Source organism: Corylus avellana, chromosome ca1 (assembly GCF_901000735.1).
Source record: "Corylus avellana chromosome ca1, CavTom2PMs-1.0".
NCBI classification, from domain to species: Eukaryota; Viridiplantae; Streptophyta; class Magnoliopsida; order Fagales; family Betulaceae; genus Corylus; species Corylus avellana.
Genome location: NC_081541.1, coordinates 41004145 through 41022879, shown reverse-complemented (window position 1 = coordinate 41022879; position 18735 = coordinate 41004145). Strand labels below are relative to the sequence as shown.

Genomic DNA, 18735 nt, shown 5'->3' with positions numbered 1-18735 from the left:
TATATATATATATAATTGCTTTCAAGCTTGGACTTTTTTATATAAAAAAAAAAAAGTAAAAAAAATATGTTTTTTAAGTTTTTACCAAACACTCATTTTCAAACATTCATATTAATTTGTTAGGCAGCCTAAAATATGAAGTAATAATTACTTTTACTTCATATTTTAGACATTTCTTACATAGTATTAAAAATTACCCTTAAATTTTAAATGAATTACTATGTAATTTTAAATCCAATAATAATTTATATGGGAGTAAAAGTGATCAAGCGTATATGCTACACATTACAAAGGAGGGAGAAAAAGTTATATAAATTATCCATGCATCATTTTATTAGAAATTATTCAAAGGGATCATAACAAGTACCCAAGAATCTGAGATGATATATTATTGAGAGTAATAAAATTAAGATGCATGATGAGAAAATCTGAAATAATTAATTATTTGGTTTTAGCAAGGCCCTTCTTCTCCAGCTCAAATCGCTTGCACCAAAGCGGCTTTGAATTCACAGTGAATTTGGCTTGCTGGAGTCTTCCCATTATAATCGCCGGTACGGAACATGTGTTGAACACAACTTTCCCGAAGAGCGCCGGCTGCTTTGGATCTGGCCAGTGTACGTACACCCTTTCCACACATGGACCGTATTTCCTGCTCACATTATTATCAACCAAACACACCCTAATTAACCATAGGATATCTACCACAAAAATAAATTTTGTTGGAAGATATCGATCCCGTGCAATAAATCTATCTTATAACAGTAGTGTAATAAGACTGTTTATATGCGAGAATTCATTCGGGCTCCAACAACTTGAATCGGTGGAGTTCGAACAAACTCTCACGCAAGACTGCCATGGTATCTTCTCAAGAATGGTGACTTCTTTAATTTGGCTAATATTTGTTGCCAAGGATGGAGGAACATTAAATTCAGGGAAGAAATATTAAGTGAAAATGCTCTTCAACAGATGTTTAAGAGCTCAAGCTATAAATATAAATATGAACCCCATTGTACTTGAAACCAATAGAGGAAAATACAATAATAAAAGACTAATTAATTTTTTTTTTTTTTTTTGGATCGAGACCTAGCATAATGATCAGATTGCTCGATTGGGCTCACTTGTTTCGAAAGATGTTTAAACAGTTTGAATTTCAATTGTTCAAACTGAATGATCGGGTGTATCCGAACCGTCTCTCACATGAAGCTGCTCATTGCATTAAATATCGGGTACCCTAAACTTTTTATCCATAACCTACTAATTAATTGATAGTTAATTAATAAACATGCATTGTAAATGCCAATTTTTAAGTAATTAATAAAAGCCAAGGATAAAATAAAAGACTTACTGGTTAAAGAAGTTGAAGATTTGATTTTCAGTGAGAGGATTCCCTTTGGAGAAAGTCAGAAACAAGCACCTCTCTTCCTCCGGCACGCGCTCTATTGCCGGATTCCATTCCCTAGCATTTGGATTCAACTTCGTTCCGACACTACTCACTCCATCACCATCACCTTCCACTTCGCCACCGCCAACCTTCACTTTCCCGCCTTTTTCTTCCAAAACATCCTTAAAAACCACGCAACAGACTCTGCTGCTAACGTCGGCGACCCCTTCGGAGACGGTCTCCTTGTTCCCGCAGATGTCGTGGATGGAGAGGGAGCCGGAGAATATGGAGGTGATGGGGCAGAGGTTCTGCGAAATGGGTGTGCCAGAAAGGGGGAACAGAGTGGCCAAAACGGCGGCGGCTTCGTCGGCGACCAATTTCAAAAACTTGTCGTTGTTGGAAGATATTTTGCGCACCACTTCTTTGAAGCCTTGCGCCTCAAGCCACATCCAAAACGCCATGACGTTGATCGCCTCTTCTGGTTTTACTCCGATATCGATCAAACGGCGGAAAAGAAGCCTCTCGGTGATGTGAGCGACAATGTTGGGAGCCTGAACGGTGTCCATACGGTGTTTCGCCGGAGGAAAATTAACTGTGTCTCCGTTGAGAGAGAGAGAGAGACTGTGTGGGTGTCTGTGCAGAGAAGATTGTGTGAGAGAGAGAGACTGTGGGGATTTATAGTGTCAAGAAATGGATTTCTCAAGCATTGCGACGTTTCAAAAATGGTGTTTTATATGGACAATGAGTTGTCTGCGGATGGATCATGGAGGGAGGGTATTTTTGGCGCAGGTGCAACGGTTGGAAAAATTTTAAAAATGATCCGGTGCTTTTCGGATCAGGGAACCTTTGTGTAACCGTCCATATATACTTATAGGGGATAAAAAATTTTCAAAAAAAATTAAGAAAAAAAAAGAATTCTATTTTATACATATGGATTTGGTTTTTCCTGATTGTTCTATATTATGTGGGTGAAAAAAAAAAAAAATAGACACATAATTGTTTGTGAAAGTAATTGAAAAAAAGAAATAAATTATAAAGTTGAGGGCTCTATGTGTTTTTTAAATTTTTACTAGTCATCAATGCATTTGCTTCATTACTACAAAAAGAGAAGCCCAATATGCTAAATATTATTTTGGTAGAACTGCATAAATAGATATGACTAGATATAATTAAGGCAGGGTTAGGGAATAAAAAACAGATAAATGATTGATATCAATAATTTATCTATATTTTTTCTTTATTATTATTATTATTATTATTTTTTTATAAATTCAATAGATTAATTATTAGATTTGTAGGGTCTATCATTGACTTATGTGAAGTCCACGTAAGTCTACAAATCTATTTGTAAGATGATATGAGAAAAATACAGACAAAATATTGACACAATTGAATATAATCAATATATGGCTAATTTTTATTTATCATTCAACAACCACCAAAGGCTGCTAAATTAATTTTTGCTAGGTTCTGTATTTATTATGTATTAGGCCAACTGATTTTTATTTTTATTTTTATTTGAAAAAACCACATTCACTTCTTTATTAAACAATCGACAAGAGATTACAGATTGCTCTCTCCGAATAGTCTCCGAGATACAATCATGGATTTCTCTCAGCCACTACCTTTTAATTCCCATACCCGCCGTCAATTTTGCAAGATGATGAGCTGCAAATTCCAAACGTGGAGAAGAATTTCTAATGGCGAGCTTGTCAAGATATTTTACCAACTTGGGACAATCTACTGAAACGCAAAATTGTAAAGGACTCATTATGCCCGATCTTATTAAAGGATGCAAAATTGTAAAATATAGGCCAACTGATCTTATTAATTAGAATCATGAATAGGGTGGTAATTAAGTAAGACCATTTTTTTTTTTTTTTTTTTGGAATAAGGTATTTTTTGTTTTGGAACAAAATTCTTCTTTTATAGATAAACAAAGATCAAACAGGGGCAAATTAATTGTTCCCGGACTACAATACCATAGATATAAGTTGGAATTTATCCAACTTAAACTTTAATTATAACACACTTAATGGTTTCATGAGCCAAACCATAAGCGGCAGAGTTTGCATCTCCCCTTACATCATGTTCAATCATCCAAGACCGAAAATAACGCATTCCATTTAAGGTTGTTAAATCATTAATGATCCTAAAAATTTAAGCCGATAAGAGATCATTAACTTAATCATTTAAATTAATACTCATTCTAAAGAAGACAGAGAAAATTAATTACAAAAATCTCAAAATGTTTTGCAAATAATCTATAGGACCATTAACAACATGTAGGTTTTGGGTTTGGCTTCCATTGCTGCATTTTACAATCTCCATCAAAGAATTGCTAAACCGGATAAAAAACATCGAGAATCACACTGCATGGGTGATCTGAAGTAAATAGGCAACGTGGGAAATTCCCCAAAAGAAAAATATTGGAAAAGTTTCCTCTCTTCTTCATTGTCATAAGATAGTGATCAATTCTTCTTCAATGAATTCTCTCACAAAAGCTGAGAAAAGTTTACAACCCCCGGGATTTGAATGTGCTGGGGAGTCATCTCAACAAGATGTTGAAGGCTGATTATTGAACTCTTGAAAGAAGGAGAATGATCAAGGGTTGAACTCTGCAAATTTTATGAGCTCTTTGTGTCGTCCCAACAAAAACATAAGTGTCGGTATATGGCTGATTTTCTATTTTTTTATTTTCAAAAATAACAATAGAGTCAAATTTGTTTATTGCCAATTAATAATATTATTAGAAAAATGTTAGACTAACAATTTTTTTATAACCTTTTTTTTTTTTTTTTTTTTGAAAACTTCACTTACCTCCATGAACTTATGCGCTTTTTGCAAACACCCCCCAATATTTAAAGTCTCTCACTTTAGTGTATCGCACTTTAATTTCTTTCCGCTTTCCCCATTCCGTTAGGATTTTCTGTTAAATCCTAACGGAGGGGTGTGAAACTACTAAAATACTCTTATTATATATATATATATATATATATATATATAAAATTATAAATAAGGGCAAATTTGGAATTTTTTTTAAAAAAATTAGGGGTATAAAGGTCTTTTACTCATTCTGCCATTTAATTTAACTACAATATTTAATGGTATGAGAGTATTAGGAACGAAACGAAAGTTCAATACACTAAAGTGAGAGACTTTGAATATTGAGGGTGTTTGCAAAATGCGCATAAGTTTATGGGGGTAAGTGAAGTTTTCCCTTTTTTTTTTTTTTTTTTTTTTTTTAATTAAAAATTGTAGGCCGGGGAGACCAATTGTGGCTATTCTACCTGAGCAAAACGATAATAGCACCTACCTACTAGGAGCCATATAGGAAGGGCCTAGACAGTAGTTTCCTCAAGTCCGACTGAGCCATAGATTGACCCAACCCTATCAGGGCATCAAAGCACCTACCCGCTGGAAGCCGCATAGGAGGGGCCTGGACGGTAGCTTTCTTAAGTCTGATTGAGTCATAGCTTGACCTAGCCCCACCAGAGCATTAAATGAGAATCCAATACGGCTAATATTAATCAAGCATATGTGGAGATTCTCCATTGTGGAGATTCGAACCCACGCCCTAGTACATGTCCTGATCACTTGAGAATTTCCTTGAGCCATTAAACCACTACCCTTGATGGTACAATTTTTTTAGAGATAACTTCACTTTAGACTCCTAAATTACTACATGATTTGACAAGCCCCCCAAACTTCAAAACCTTTCAATTTAAACCCCTGAACTTTCAGTTACAGTCAATTTGAACCTCTCAGTCAAATTTAAAACGTTAAAAGTGAGACAATGACATTTATATACTTTTTTATAAAATTCTAAATTTACCCTTAATTCCAAGGGTTCTTTCGCTTTTTTTTAAAAAAAAAATAAAAATTATGGATATTTTGGTCTTTTTAGGTATTGCCGTTAGAAGTTAACAGCTAAATCTGATAGAGGGGTTCAAATTGACTGCAATTGAAAGTTCAGATGTTCAAATTGAGAGGTTTTGAAGTTTGAGGTGAACTTATCAAATCGCGTGGTAATTCAAGAGTTTAACGTAAAGTTTCCACATTTTTTTTATAATTTATTAACACGTGTCAACACTTGGCATATAAATTTTGTTTTTTTCGGTCATTTCCACACAAGTGGAGCGAAATGGGAAAGAGATATTTGAATTAGTAACTTTGATTTCATGAGCCGTATTTTCCAACCGATTAAATTACTGTTTAAAAATATGACTACAATTACATGTTATGGCGTGTCAACACATTATATACGTCTATACCCATCTAAAACACCCACTCTTTCGAGTTTTCCTCCCATTTCCAATCTTTCAAAGTCTTGACATCCAACAAACTCATAAACCAAAGTTGGGTTCTCTATTCTATGCAAAGACAAACACTTCTTAGTTTCTTACACGACTCTTCTTTATATATATCCTGACAAGTGACAAGAAAAGCAGAGAGACCAAAACAAAATTTTGTACAACAAGATTATAATCAAAAAAAAAAAAAAGACTTCCAACCCTCTCAAGTATAATGGGGCCTACACGCGGTTGGTGGATTTTGATTGAGCTTTGTTTATGTTTGCCCGATTCAAAGAATCCTGGCATGGTGCTTTTACAAGGAAAATCTGAAAACATAAGATTGAAAAGTACAGAGATTTACAGACAAAAGCTACGGAGTATTGTTGAACAGCGGCGGACGATCTCACCGACCTCAGAAATCCGCCGGAGCTGCAAGAGAAACCCAGATGCTCGCTCTTTCACCTCGCCGGAACCTACGGATCTGCTGCCTCTTTTTACGTGACGTGATGGAGGTTGCCGTTGATTACCGCTCCGAACAAGAACGCGCCCCCACGAGCTGACAGAGATTGCCAAAGCTTGTGATTGGCTCTGGAGGTAAGTTCCTCTGTTTTTGTTTAAGTTTGTGATTTTAAAAAACTAGGATATAAAATAGTGTTTTTAAAACCTGTGATTTAAAATACGCAGTTAATGGTCGGTAAAATTATACTTTTTCACCTTTAAAATTATAAATTTTTTAAAATGACTTCTATTTAAAAGCATAGAATTTTTTTTAAAAAAAAAAAAAAATTTAAATCGTAACTTTTAAAAAAATATTATCAAATAATATTTTTTTATACAAAATTGTAATATCAAACGTACATTTAGTTTTAGAACATGTTTGAAATTGCGTCGGAGAATAGAGCTTTTAAAATCAAACCGAGCTTTTTAGAAGAAAAAAAAACTTTATTGTTAAACATTTTTTAAAAGTGCGTTTTGACAATTTTTAGAGTAAAAAAGTCAAATAAATACTTTTAAAATCTTTTACTAAACATGTAAGTTTTTGTTCAGCACAACTTTCTAAATATTAAAAATACTTTTTAACCCCTCTAATACAATCTCAAAAACACTCTTGGTGTTTCATGAAATATCAAGTCTAAAGGGCGAATTTAGCTTAAACGGGGCATTTATCCTTCCAAATTTATAAGATAGACCCTAAAAATTTATTATTTTCCCTAATTTATTTTATTTTTAAAGTTTTACCATCCAAATTAACATTTTTAGTTCTTCTCTTAGGTTTAACCTTCAAAGGACAAATAATTTCTTGGGGTTATGTCCGCAAACTTTACCCAACTCGTATAAAGGTGACGTTTTGCATAGTATTCTAAGAATCTAGTCGAGCAAAACCCTGAAAACTCCATGGAACACAAACCCCACATAGCAATGCTCCCAAGTCCAGGGATGGGTCACCTTATCCCTCTTGTAGAGCTAGCGAAGACACTTGCTTTTCGCCATGGCTACCATGTCACATGCATCATTCCCACATCTGGGTCTCCATCAAAAGCCATGAAAGGAGTCCTCCAAGCCCTCCCCACAACCATAGACCACATCTTTCTTCCTCCGGTGAACTTGAACGACCTCCCGGCCGGTGGGCAGCCCGGAATCCAAGTTTTCCTCACCATGACTCGCTCTCTGCCGTCCATCCATGATGTGTTGAAGTCCTTGGTCGAAACTTCTCGGTTAACCGCCATCATCCTTGATCACACTGCAACCGACGCACTAGATGTTGCCAAGGAGCTAAATCTCTCGCCGTACATTTTCTTCACGTCGAGTGCTTTGGCGCTGTCGTTGCTCTTGCATTTGCCGGAGCTGGACGAGACAGTTTCATGCGAGTATAGAGACCTGCCGGAACCTTTGAAACTTCCGGGGTGCGTAGCTATCGACGGTGGGGATCTTATGGACCATGTTCAAGACCGGAAAAGTGAATTGTACAAATTGTTTCTTTGCCACACAAAACGGCTCCGGTTAGCTGAGGGGATTATGGTTAACACGTTCATGGAGTTGCAGGGAAGAGCCATCAAAGGTTTGGAAGAGGAAGAAGGTGGAAACCCCACAATTTATCCAATTGGACCAATCATTCAAACAGCTTCAAGTACTAAGCAGGTAAAGCATGTTGTGTTAAATTACTAAGCGGATAGAAAATTGTAAATTTTGAGCATGTTTCGTATTGTGTTAAAGAGCTTAGAAAGCACTTTGCTCTAAAAAAAAATCTAAAATTGCGTCTTTTGGATGTTTGAAAATGATTTTGTTTTTTTTTGAAAAAGCTCTTTAAAGTTATTTCTATGGACAAAAGTTTTGTTTTTCAACACAATCTCGAATAGGCTTTTAATCATTTAAATAATATTCTAACACTCCCACTTACGTGTTTGTCTAGTCTTATTTGCTCCGATACCATGTTAAATCATCACTTATCTCATAAATTTAGATTGATAAGAAATAATAAATTTTGAAGAAATTTATAATATTATGAAAAATTAAATATAAAAAGTGGAATAAAGAAAAAAAAAAAAAAGTGAGGCAAGAGGTTTTACGGGTGGTTCGGTATTAGACACCTACGAGTCTATGACGTCCATCATTAGGGAAGAACCCAAAATGCTACATCATGCTCTTATTTCTTGATTATTTTTACAATACCAATGATCCATTTTTATATGAAAAATGTGTTAGATTTGTAATCAAATCACAAGAATTTGATAATCAATCACAAGGATATGAAAATATATTCTAACAAATTTAATCATTCAAATAATATTTCAACAGGTTGACGGGCTGCAATGTTTAAGTTGGTTGGACGACCAGCCGAGTGGCTCCGTCCTATTTGTGTGTTTTGGGAGTGGCGGAACCCTATCCCACTCTCAGCTCAATGAGCTAGCCTTGGGATTGGAATTGAGTGGGCAAAAGTTCTTATTGGTGGCAAGAAGCCCAAACAATGAATTGGCTAATGCAGCATACCTCAGTGACCAAAGCCATGACAACCCTCTAGCTTTTTTGCCAGAAGGTTTTGAAGACAGGACCAAAGGGCAAGGCCTAGTGGTGCCGTCGTGGGCGCCGCAGGCTGAAGTCCTCAGCCACGGCTCTACTGGCGGGTTCTTAACGCACTGCGGCTGGAATTCAATCCTGGAAAGCATCGTGCACGGCGTACCTTTGATTGCATGGCCGCTTTACTCAGAGCAAAGAATGAATGCAGTGTTGCTGGTTGAGGATCTGAAAGTGGCTTTAAGACCAAAAGCTAACAAGAAAGGGCTAGTGAGCAGAGAAGAAATTGCAAAAGTTGTGAAGGGTTTGATGGTGGGAGAAGAGGGGAAAAGAGTTGGCAGCCGGGTGAAAGGCCTGAAGATGGCTGCTGAGAAAGCATCAAGTGCAGAAGGTTCTTCTACAAAGGCAATCTCTGAATTAGCATTCAAGCTGCAGGCTTCTAAAACAGGACAATCTTAATTTTCTTGTTTTTTCATGTATTGAAGACCTCATTACTACTTATATTCTATATGAACAAAAAAAATAGTGATGTTCCGGGATCCAAATTCCCTGCCATTTACTGCTCGAAGAGGAAGGAGATAAGGATAATAACAAGGGTCGGGGGTTGGGGACTGTGAGAGGACGGGTCCTACCCGAGTGGACCTTAGCTTTAAGAGCATGTTTAAAATTGCATCGAAAAATAAAATTTGTCTATAAAAAAGTGTAAAAGAGTTTTTTTTTTTTTTAATTTCATTTCCAAGGTTCTATTGAATGCAATTTTGAATTTTTTTTTAGAACAAAAGTAACTTTTAAGTTTTTTACCAGCCCATCATTTTTGTGTATGAAAAAAACTTTTCAACAATAAAATTACTTTTTAACTCAGCCAATTCAAAAGAGGGTTACTTTTTTTTCTATCTAGGCGGCTGACTTGTATTCTTTTGCCGCCCCAACGGAAAGACACAAAAACGTCGTCGTCACGCATAAACCAACACGCTGTGGCTGACAGCCGGCCCTTTTTGACACAAATATCAGCCGTCAGATCATTAGAATACACGTATGTGATCTTGCAGTGACCTCAGCCCTAACAGCTCGCAAACTGCGATGTCAATAGTAGTTAGCCAATCACATCTTGGTCTCCCAAAGCGCGCTCTTAGGGTGGGGCCCAGGCGTACACAACCTTTCCGGCGTTTCTGCTAGTTACCTCACAGAGCAGGTAACACAATCACTGCCACCCAAATTTCCCTCTTCTTGCGGAAAAGCTATTTCCAGATAGTAATTTTGCTACAGGAAGACTTATCGCCCACCACTGACCAATCAGGATTCAGAAATAAGCTTTAAGTCTAAAGGTCTTTACGAACCGGCATATCCAGCTCTGGCAATAGCAATTCCTTCCCCTATAGAAGATCCCCCAACAACAATTGGGTAAAAACAACTTCTCTGAATATTTCGGTGAGAGATTCAGAGGGTTCCATACTTTGGGTCCTTCTGTAAATTCCTATAAGGTATCTCTTACTTTGCACTCTCTCTCTCTGAACCCTTTTGATCTGTTAAAGCTTAGATCTTTCTGTTAGATTCATTAGAAATTAGGGTTTTTTTTTTTTTTTTTGGAGACATTAAGGATTTTACTATTTTAGGGATTGTTGTGTCATAACTTGTTGGCAGTTGATAAGATGGATTTTTCAGTATCAAAAATTGCTTATGATTTCTGGGTTTATTTTCGTTTTGTTGGTTATTTATATAAATTTGCGAAGGAAAATATTAAATTTGTATAATTACTATCTGCATGAGGCATAAGCTTTTTTTGGAATTGTATGACCGGTACTTGAGACCCACTTTTGATGTTGATTCTATGGTGAAAGGGTTTGGAGGATGCATGAAATTTTAGCAAATTTGTTGTTTAAGCGCTCAAGAGGCTTTTTTGTTTTGTTATGAAACTGGATTTTTTACCCTGCTGGAGCTTGCTGTTTTTAATTTTTTAGGGATCTTTAGTGGTATGCTCATTGTTGGCTGGTTAGCTTATATTTAATGAAGTGTTTTGCAAGTTTTTTCTTTTCTTTTCTTTTTTTCAGTGGTTAGTAATGGGTTTGTGGATTAGTAGGGAGAAGGTCTGCTACTATCTATTATTTAGTTCGAGTCTTCTTCCTTCTGGATTGGTACAATTGTTTGAAATTCAACTTTTATGCTGGGAGCTTTCCTGTAGCCATTGTCGCTACCAATTTTGAGGGCTGCAAACCACAATGTTATTGCATTGAAGTCTCTATGTAATAGCATGGTTAAATGAGCTTCTCTTTTTCGGCTCGGAAATTATTACTTACAAGTTAATGGAATAGGTGTCATATTTTTTCTTCAAAGGCATGATATTCCAAGATAAGTAAAGCTTAAGAGATCGTCTTTGGAACTTTTTTTGGGGGACTATGTTCCGTTCTGCTAACCTGGTTGTTTAACATATGATTGAATTTATGCTCGCTTGTGACTATAGTTGTATGCATGTTTGTGCATCTTTTTCCTGTTATGTTTGTTTGTTTGTAGCTAGTTATATGATTTTGCTACGTTTCCAAATTTGGTATTGGCATTTAGAGACCTGCGGAATTGAATTTGCCTCTCCTTTGAATAAGCAGATGTTTTAAAGTACATTTTTTTCATTCTTTTTTTTTTTGTGTGTGATAAGCTTTAAAGCGCTTCAATCATGTTTGGGCGTGCGCCAAGGAAGAGTGACAGCACCAAGTACTATGAGATTCTTGGTGTTTCAAAAAGTGCAAGTCAAGATGAACTGAAGAAGGCGTACAAGAAAGCTGCAATCAAGAATCACCCTGACAAAGGTGGAGATCCTGAGAAGGTGGGCCCTCAGAAACATATGCATGCATACATACATACGTACATATGCTCACTCAAATGTGTGCGACTTACTTTGCCTTGTACAGAAATTATTGGGTATTATATAGATTGTATTTGTTATCCAATTCATTACAGGCTCAATTAATTATATTATTGTGAATTTAGATCTTCATGTGCTTGTTTGCGGCTGTTAATACTGAAAGAGTTGTAAAAAATTGATATTTGCAAGGAGCCAAAATATGCTGAAGTCCACACCTTGTGCTGAACTACCACATGCTAATATAAAAATAGAAATAAATTCTCCCTACTTTCTGTCGTTTTCCCCTTTTGGCCAACTGCTCAAAAGATTGTTTTTCCTGTTGCAAAGTATATCTTGGTCAATCACTTGTCAGTCATCAACAAAAGAATTTGAAGTACTTCTATATGTTACTTTTCACTTTGGCCCCAAAAAGAAATGGTTTTGCACCAATCAATGGGTCTTTATGGAAAAAAAATTTCCCGGAAGGTATTATAGTCAACCTGTGGATGTAGCCATTCTAGCTACCTCTTCCTGTCAGTGCATGACACAAACCTGTCCGATGTAGATTATGCTTGATGAATAGGTTTCAATATGCTATTCTTTAACTTGTATAGTCCTTGGAATTTTCATTCATGTGTTTTCTAAGGTTGCAACATGGCTTTTAAATAAAAGTTATTGGAGAAAAGGGATTTAAATGGTCACATACAAACATAATAATATAAATTTTATTACATTTTGGTGACTAAAATTGCTATGGCTATCATATAAATGATATTAGTAGACATGGGAATAGAAGTTTTGTACCTATGAGGGCGTGTATCACTTTGTCTAAGGGCATGCATCAGTCATATTTTTAATGCTACTTTTCTGGCATCCTGGATCAGTTCAAGGAACTGGCTCAAGCCTATGAAGTTCTCAGCGATCCAGAGAAAAGAGAAATGTATGACCAATATGGTGAAGATGCCCTCAAGGAGGGAATGGGAGGAGGTGGTCCCGGTCATAATCCATTTGATATATTTGAGTCATTTTTTGGTGGAGGAGCCTTTGGTGGTAAGAGAATACTGAATTTGTTTACTTTTTTTTCTTTCTTTCCCTTTTTTTATTTTTCTTTTTTTGGGGGTGAATCTTGATCTAACCTTCCACTTAAATAAAATGTTCATTTATAAGCACATTTTCTTCTGGTGCTCTGACCCAGGTGGTGGCAGCTCACGAGGAAGAAGGCAGAAACATGGTGAGGATGTGGTGCATACTCTGAAGGTTTCTTTGGAGGACTTGTACAATGGCACAACAAAGAAACTATCTCTTTCTAGGAATATTTTATGCCAGAAATGTAAAGGGTATTTCCTCTACCTTAGCTTATTGTATTCTTCATTCATTGTTATTATGTTTGTATGTGACCATTTAAATCCCTTTTCTCCAATAACTTTTATTTAAAAGCCATGTTTATGGTTGTATGGTCCCTTTTACTACACTGTTGCAGAATTATTGCTGTAGTTATCTTGTCCTTCCCCCATTGTCTTGTTTCCTAAAACTATATTTAAAACTCATCGTTGCTCGGTGTTGGTACATAAAAATGTATTAGTAATGTTGTTGTCTTCTATATGTTGGATGTCATCCCCCTTTCTCCATCCCCATTCCACTCAAATATATGTATAATGTAGGGGACGTCAGAATACTTATTAACTGGAAGTTGCTTGGACTCCTTCCCTAGTTGTCCCCAGTAAACATGAAAAGGTAGATGTAGAGGAGAGAAATGGCTCGTGATGGAGAAAACTTTACAATAACGATTTAATCCATCCCTAAATATTTCAGGAAAGGTTCAAAAAGTGGAGTATCTGGGAGATGTTATGGATGCCAAGGTACAGGAATGAAAATTACAACCAGACAGATTGGATTGGGCATGATTCAACAGATGCAACATGTATGTCCCGAATGCAGAGGCTCAGGTACTTCACTGAGACATATATGGTCCATATTAATGATATTTGATGGTGCTGTTTTCATTCTGGAATGTATCTATCATTGATGTAGGTGAGGTCATCAGTGAGAGAGATAAATGCCCACCATGCAAAGGAAGCAAGGTTACTCAAGAAAAGAAGGTGTTGGAGGTGCATGTTGAAAAAGGGATGCAGCATGGCGAGAAGATTGTGTTTGAGGGACAAGCCGATCAAGCGGCAAGTGAAATTACATTTGCAATTGGACAACACTAGTGTATTTTCTTCTTATTACACTCCACTAGTCCATTTAAGTGCTACTAAAATTGGCTCATATTTCTTGTGGTTTGCAGCCTGATACCATCGCTGGAGACATTGTTTTTATATTGCAACTGAAGGAGCACCCCAAGTTTAAGCGGAAGTATGATGATCTTTATGTTGAACATTCCCTCAATTTGACAGAGGCTCTTTGTGGGTTTCAGTTTGCGCTTACCCATCTTGACGGCAGACAGCTTCTGATCAAATCAAATCCTGGGGAGATCATTAAGCCTGGTATTACTCAGTGACTTCCATGATAATCCATGATTCAATTTCTTTCCTCCCAAGCTTTTTAGTTCCTTTGCTCATCAAGTATTTCCAAATGCAGGTCAATCCAAAGCAATCAATGATGAGGGAATGCCAGATCACCAGAGACCGTTTATCAAGGGCCGACTTTACATTCACTTCAATGTGGATTTCCCTGACTCAGGAATTCTTTCTCATGAACAATGCCGGACTTTAGAGACAATACTGCCCCCAAGGCCTAGCAAGCACTTGACAGACATGGAGCTGGACAATTTTGAGGAGACAACTCTGCATGATGTTAACATGGAGGATGAGATGAGACGTAAGCAGCAGCAACATCAATATCAAGAGGCTTATGATGAGGATGATGAGCCAACAATGCCAAGAGTGCAGTGTGCACAGCAGTAAGCCTATCTCATTTTTTTTTTAGTCACTATTTTAGCAGTATGCACTATCACGTGGCAACATGCGAGTGTAATATGCAATTACAACTGCATATTTTTATTTTTCTTAACGCTTCAAGACTTGTGTTTTGTGTTATTTATTTTTACCGGTATTGCGGTTTTTGTAGTTTAGTTTAGATGCGCACTACTTCCTTTGTGCTAAGGTTGTGCTCCGTTCCGTTTATTTAATGATATTGAATTACTTACCAAAAAAAGTTTAGATATCTTTTCAGTCGGAAGGTTGTGCTCTTTTGTGCTTATTTAATGATATGGAATTACTTATCCGAAAAAAGTTCAGATGTCTTTTTAATCGGAGCAATGTTAGAAATTACATTTTTTTATCTTATAAATATCCCACAATGCTGACTAGCAATAATGACTTATCTAAGAGTTGGTTATAACTGTCACATCTGTAGTGTGAGATATTTATGAGATAAAAATGTAGTTTTTAACATTACTCTTTCAGCTAAAGGTGAGATGATTTACTTGATTTATATGATTTCAAAATTTTTTTCATTGTGACAGTTCCCAAAATCGTTCAGCCCAATGGCGGAATGATTTTTAACTGCAGTTACTACCCAGATTTAGCCCAATTATGGCCAGTTTGCTGGTTTGTTATCTTTGATTTGGATATTTATGAAATTAATTTCTACTATAGCTGCATAGGTCATCAGCCGTTGGATTGGTAATTTGAGGTTTTTTTTTTTTTTCCATATTTCGAGCAAAATTTTTCCACCTTGTCTGTAATTAGGCAATAAATCCAGCACTGTTGTGCTCAAAGCCTTGCAACATTCATCAATGTTGAAGGACTCTTATGATCAAGAAAGTTACCGGTGGGCGGTGGTTGTCATGCACTCTGATATAGAATGGCTTTTTTAGGAGGAATTATACTTGCTCCCCTTAAATTACCACTCAAGAAGTTGCAATGTACTTTTTCAATCTACCAAGCCCTTTCACGTTAAGTGTAATGATAAATACTCCTCTCATCTCATCTCATCTCATCCCATCCCATCCTACTGGGCCAATGCATATCCCTTGAATCAATCTCTAATAAAATAAAAAATCAAGGCTCGATAAGCATTGGCACGTCAGTTCAGTGAAATTAAGGTGGTGTATTTCTCTTTCAACTATATTCATATAACCCCTTGATTCATGCATCAACCTTTCATATTTCTTATCCTTTCATTACGATTTGTGCTTATAAAATAGTCTCGAGGAAGATGAGAAAGATATAGCAAAGGAGATGAATAACCATAATAAGAACAATTTAATGAATATTTGGACTTTGTAGTCTAAATAAACGTAATGAGAAAAATTGGCTTGGTAATCACAAAAGGTTCTCATTTTTGTTTAATAGATGTGATCATAGCGTATTTATATGAATCACTAGATAATTATATATACATGAAGATCTTCATATGGGTTATAAAGCAATTTGGGTGCAAACAATACATTCTTATATGTGAATATCTATCGAAAGAAAGATTTGAGAATAATTCAATTTATCCATGTCTTTCATTAAGAAGTCATAATCCGGATTTGTTATTGTCACTGTATACGTTGAGGATATAGGTCTTCCTCCTCTAGAAGAGCTCACAAAAACTTTCTTCCTTTTAGCATTACTCCTCTAGAAGAACTCGCAAAAACTGCCTTGAAAAATGGGTTTGAGACAAAAGGTCTTGGGAATTATTTGTTCTTCCCCCTCTCTTCATTGCAGTTATAAATTGGAAGTTGTCCCAAAAGTCTTTAAGTTTTATTTGAGTTTCTAATTTTGACAATTAAAAATTCGAGATTTGGCCTTGTCATATATATATATATATATATATATATATATATATATATGACAATTAAAAGGCCAAATTCAAAGATTTTTGGGACAATTTTGTTAATTCATAACCAAAGCCTATGGCCTCCACATTATCCAATAAATAAGTAGCCAAAAAAAAAAAAAACAGCTGAACCACAAAACCACAAAGACTACAAACGAACAAGTTCAAACAGCCAAGGCAACCACCCTAACCCAACAACTATGCCAAAAAGAAGATGAACACTAAAAACCAAGCAGAATCAACTAATTAGCTACAGTAGATTGAGGTATTTGCCAAAAATGGTAGGTTTCTTTTAAATCTATTGAATTTAGTTGGCATCGGATATGGCTCATAAAAAACTTGCTTATTCTAGGTTTCCTATGATGTCACATATAATTCTAAATTCTTCCTTCTTAGGCTTCTTATCATGTACCACTTTTTAGAACAAATTCCTCATTTTTGATGATATAGTGTAGACCAAGCTAGGTTTGAGGAGACTTCGAACTTTTCGCCTTGTGATCATTTATTGACCGAGAAGACAGGTACTTAGATTAGAATGAGTTTAGGACCCTTTATTTTCATGGTCAAGATTTTATTTTGTTGCATCTAACAGTATACACGGTGTCACATTATTTAAAAATCATAAACAATGTGACAATATATTCTTAGAATCATCTTTGAGATTGTAAGAAATCAATCCCACTCAGTCTATTAAATGATATAAGTTCTTAGAGCACGTGATTCCCATATGCATATGAAAATCATATGCTCTAAGAACAAATATTAATATAATGGATTGGAGTTGATAAATTTATTCCAATCCAATTTAGAGAAAAAACTTTATCCGAATCTGTGTTTTTTAAATATGCTAAGCGAGGAACAAAGCATGTTGTCATGGACCCAACCAATGTGACAGAGTACTTTTTGATCTTACACAGCACTGTCCACTAAAACATGGGATGATTGTGGGATCCAGAGCTTGAATTTCTCCCAATTAAGTCATGGGTTCATCATCATCAGCAATAGTGAAGGCTAAGTTACTTTTGGTGTCAAATCCTTGCTTGCCATAGTTGAGAGAGCAGGGTGGCCTTCTATGAAAGCCCAGGGTAAAGAAAGGTTTCATGATTTCATCCACCATTAACCATCATATTGTACATGTCACATGATGTGGTCCACCATGCATCATCATACTAGGATACCCAAAAGACTTAGAAGATGAAAGCTATAATAGTTGCAATGGAGAGATGTAAACTGTTGCATTCTCTTTATAAATAGTATTGACAGCCTTTATCAGAAATACCTTTTCTTTTTTTTTTTTCTTTTTCATGTTTTGTTTTCGTTTGATGATTACTAATGTTGATATAGTGATTGTAAGTCATGCAGTAAAAGAAGCCTGAAGTTAGAGAAAATAGTGATGAGAAAGGTTCACCGAAGGTCTAGCATAACCACTTCTGATGATTAAGTTAGAAATAGTAAGAAAGAAATTAAGGAACGCAAATTGATAGAGTGAGGGTGTAAGAAATGATTGCGTACCTGATGAAGGACTAACCTTCTTTATATAGTCTGGTCGTTCCTGCCCTCCTTCCTCTAGGGTTTATGGGCCTTCAACTAGACTTATGTTAAGGGAATTAGAGATTGTTACGGTCATGCAGTCAGAATGTGAATATTCTATTCCGCAAATATTGAGAAGGTTTCTAACGTGAGGGACCGTTATCTGACCTATCAGCAGAGGAAATTGACTGTGGTGCACTCCATCAGGATGTAGGCACATCCTAGTGTTGGGCTAAGACTAACTGTAGGCTTGATTTTCGGGCCTTTCCCAATTTTGGCTCATTTTGGCAAGTCGTCGGCATTCTAGCCGACAGGTCGTTCAATAAGTGGGCTCCACGATCTCGAGTAATGAGAGCCTTTGGTTATGTAGCTCTGGGTTAGGCAAGCCTTATAGAAGTTAATCAAATATCCAATTGATCACCTTGTTTGTATTGTAAATATGCAACTACGAATAATCTAACCTAATAGAAATTAGACCTAGCATGATTCAAAATAGAAAAAAAAAAATTCAATCATTTCTATTTGTTTGAAAAGGAAAGCAAGAAAACGGTTGCGTTAACACGCAACGACTTTCACGCTACCACGCTCGGTCTTGCTTGTTTGATTACAACTTCCAAGCCTAAATAAACATCCTAATCGCCCATTAATCTCAATGTCCAAGAATTAGCAATTGATGCTGGAATGAACTATTGAATATACTGAATCTCACATAAACATTAATTTTTTAAGAATCAATTTATTTCAAATAAGTCATATCTTGCTCAGACCAAGAAATAAAGTTGGGCTTATAGTTGAAGCCGCCAGTATAAACTAGTTGTGGTAGGCATGTAGGAGCTAAATGAGAAACATTATTATTATTATTATTATTATAACTTTACTTTATATATAATAATAGTTTTTAATAAAAAGGTGCA

The 18735-nt window shown here is 36.0% G+C and overlaps 3 protein-coding genes across 3 annotated transcripts; 2 read left to right on the top strand and 1 right to left on the bottom strand.

Annotated features, from left to right (window-relative positions):
• Window positions 1-441: 441 nt before the first annotated feature.
• Window positions 442-1947, bottom strand: LOC132172232 (uncharacterized). Its single transcript, XM_059583698.1, has 2 exons — window positions 1346-1947; window positions 442-649 (listed from the first exon to the last, which is right to left on the bottom strand). Exons 1-2 carry the CDS (start codon window positions 1945-1947, stop codon window positions 442-444), a joined length of 810 nt encoding a protein of 269 aa, XP_059439681.1.
• A 3964-nt stretch (window positions 1948-5911) lies between these two features.
• On the top strand, window positions 5912-9244 carry LOC132165977 (hydroquinone glucosyltransferase-like). The gene is made up of 3 exons (XM_059576703.1): window positions 5912-6270; window positions 6949-7815; window positions 8473-9244. Exons 2-3 carry the CDS (start codon window positions 7072-7074, stop codon window positions 9145-9147), a joined length of 1419 nt encoding a protein of 472 aa, XP_059432686.1. The 5' UTR covers window positions 5912-6270; window positions 6949-7071; the 3' UTR covers window positions 9148-9244.
• An 816-nt stretch (window positions 9245-10060) lies between these two features.
• On the top strand, window positions 10061-14694 carry LOC132190970 (chaperone protein dnaJ A6-like). Its single transcript, XM_059605998.1, has 8 exons — window positions 10061-10169; window positions 11336-11503; window positions 12406-12571; window positions 12717-12858; window positions 13334-13467; window positions 13553-13695; window positions 13809-14007; window positions 14102-14694. Exons 2-8 carry the CDS (start codon window positions 11354-11356, stop codon window positions 14425-14427), a joined length of 1260 nt encoding a protein of 419 aa, XP_059461981.1. The 5' UTR covers window positions 10061-10169; window positions 11336-11353; the 3' UTR covers window positions 14428-14694.
• The last annotated feature ends 4041 nt before the right edge of the window (window positions 14695-18735 follow it).

Coding starts and splice junctions, on each gene's coding strand:
- LOC132172232 (XM_059583698.1), bottom strand. CDS start 1,947: ATGGACACCGTTCAGGCTCCCAACATTGTCGCTCACATCACCGAGAGG. Junction 650..1,345: donor ATCTTCAACTTCTTTAACCA/GTAAGTCTTTTA, acceptor TAATGTGAGCAG/GAAATACGGTCCATGTGTGG.
- LOC132165977 (XM_059576703.1), top strand. CDS start 7,072: ATGGAACACAAACCCCACATAGCAATGCTCCCAAGTCCAGGGATGGGT. Junction 7,816..8,472: donor CAGCTTCAAGTACTAAGCAG/GTAAAGCATGTT, acceptor ATATTTCAACAG/GTTGACGGGCTGCAATGTTT.
- LOC132190970 (XM_059605998.1), top strand. CDS start 11,354: ATGTTTGGGCGTGCGCCAAGGAAGAGTGACAGCACCAAGTACTATGAG. Junction 13,696..13,808: donor AGGGACAAGCCGATCAAGCG/GCAAGTGAAATT, acceptor TGTGGTTTGCAG/CCTGATACCATCGCTGGAGA. Junction 14,008..14,101: donor TGGGGAGATCATTAAGCCTG/GTATTACTCAGT, acceptor TTCCAAATGCAG/GTCAATCCAAAGCAATCAAT.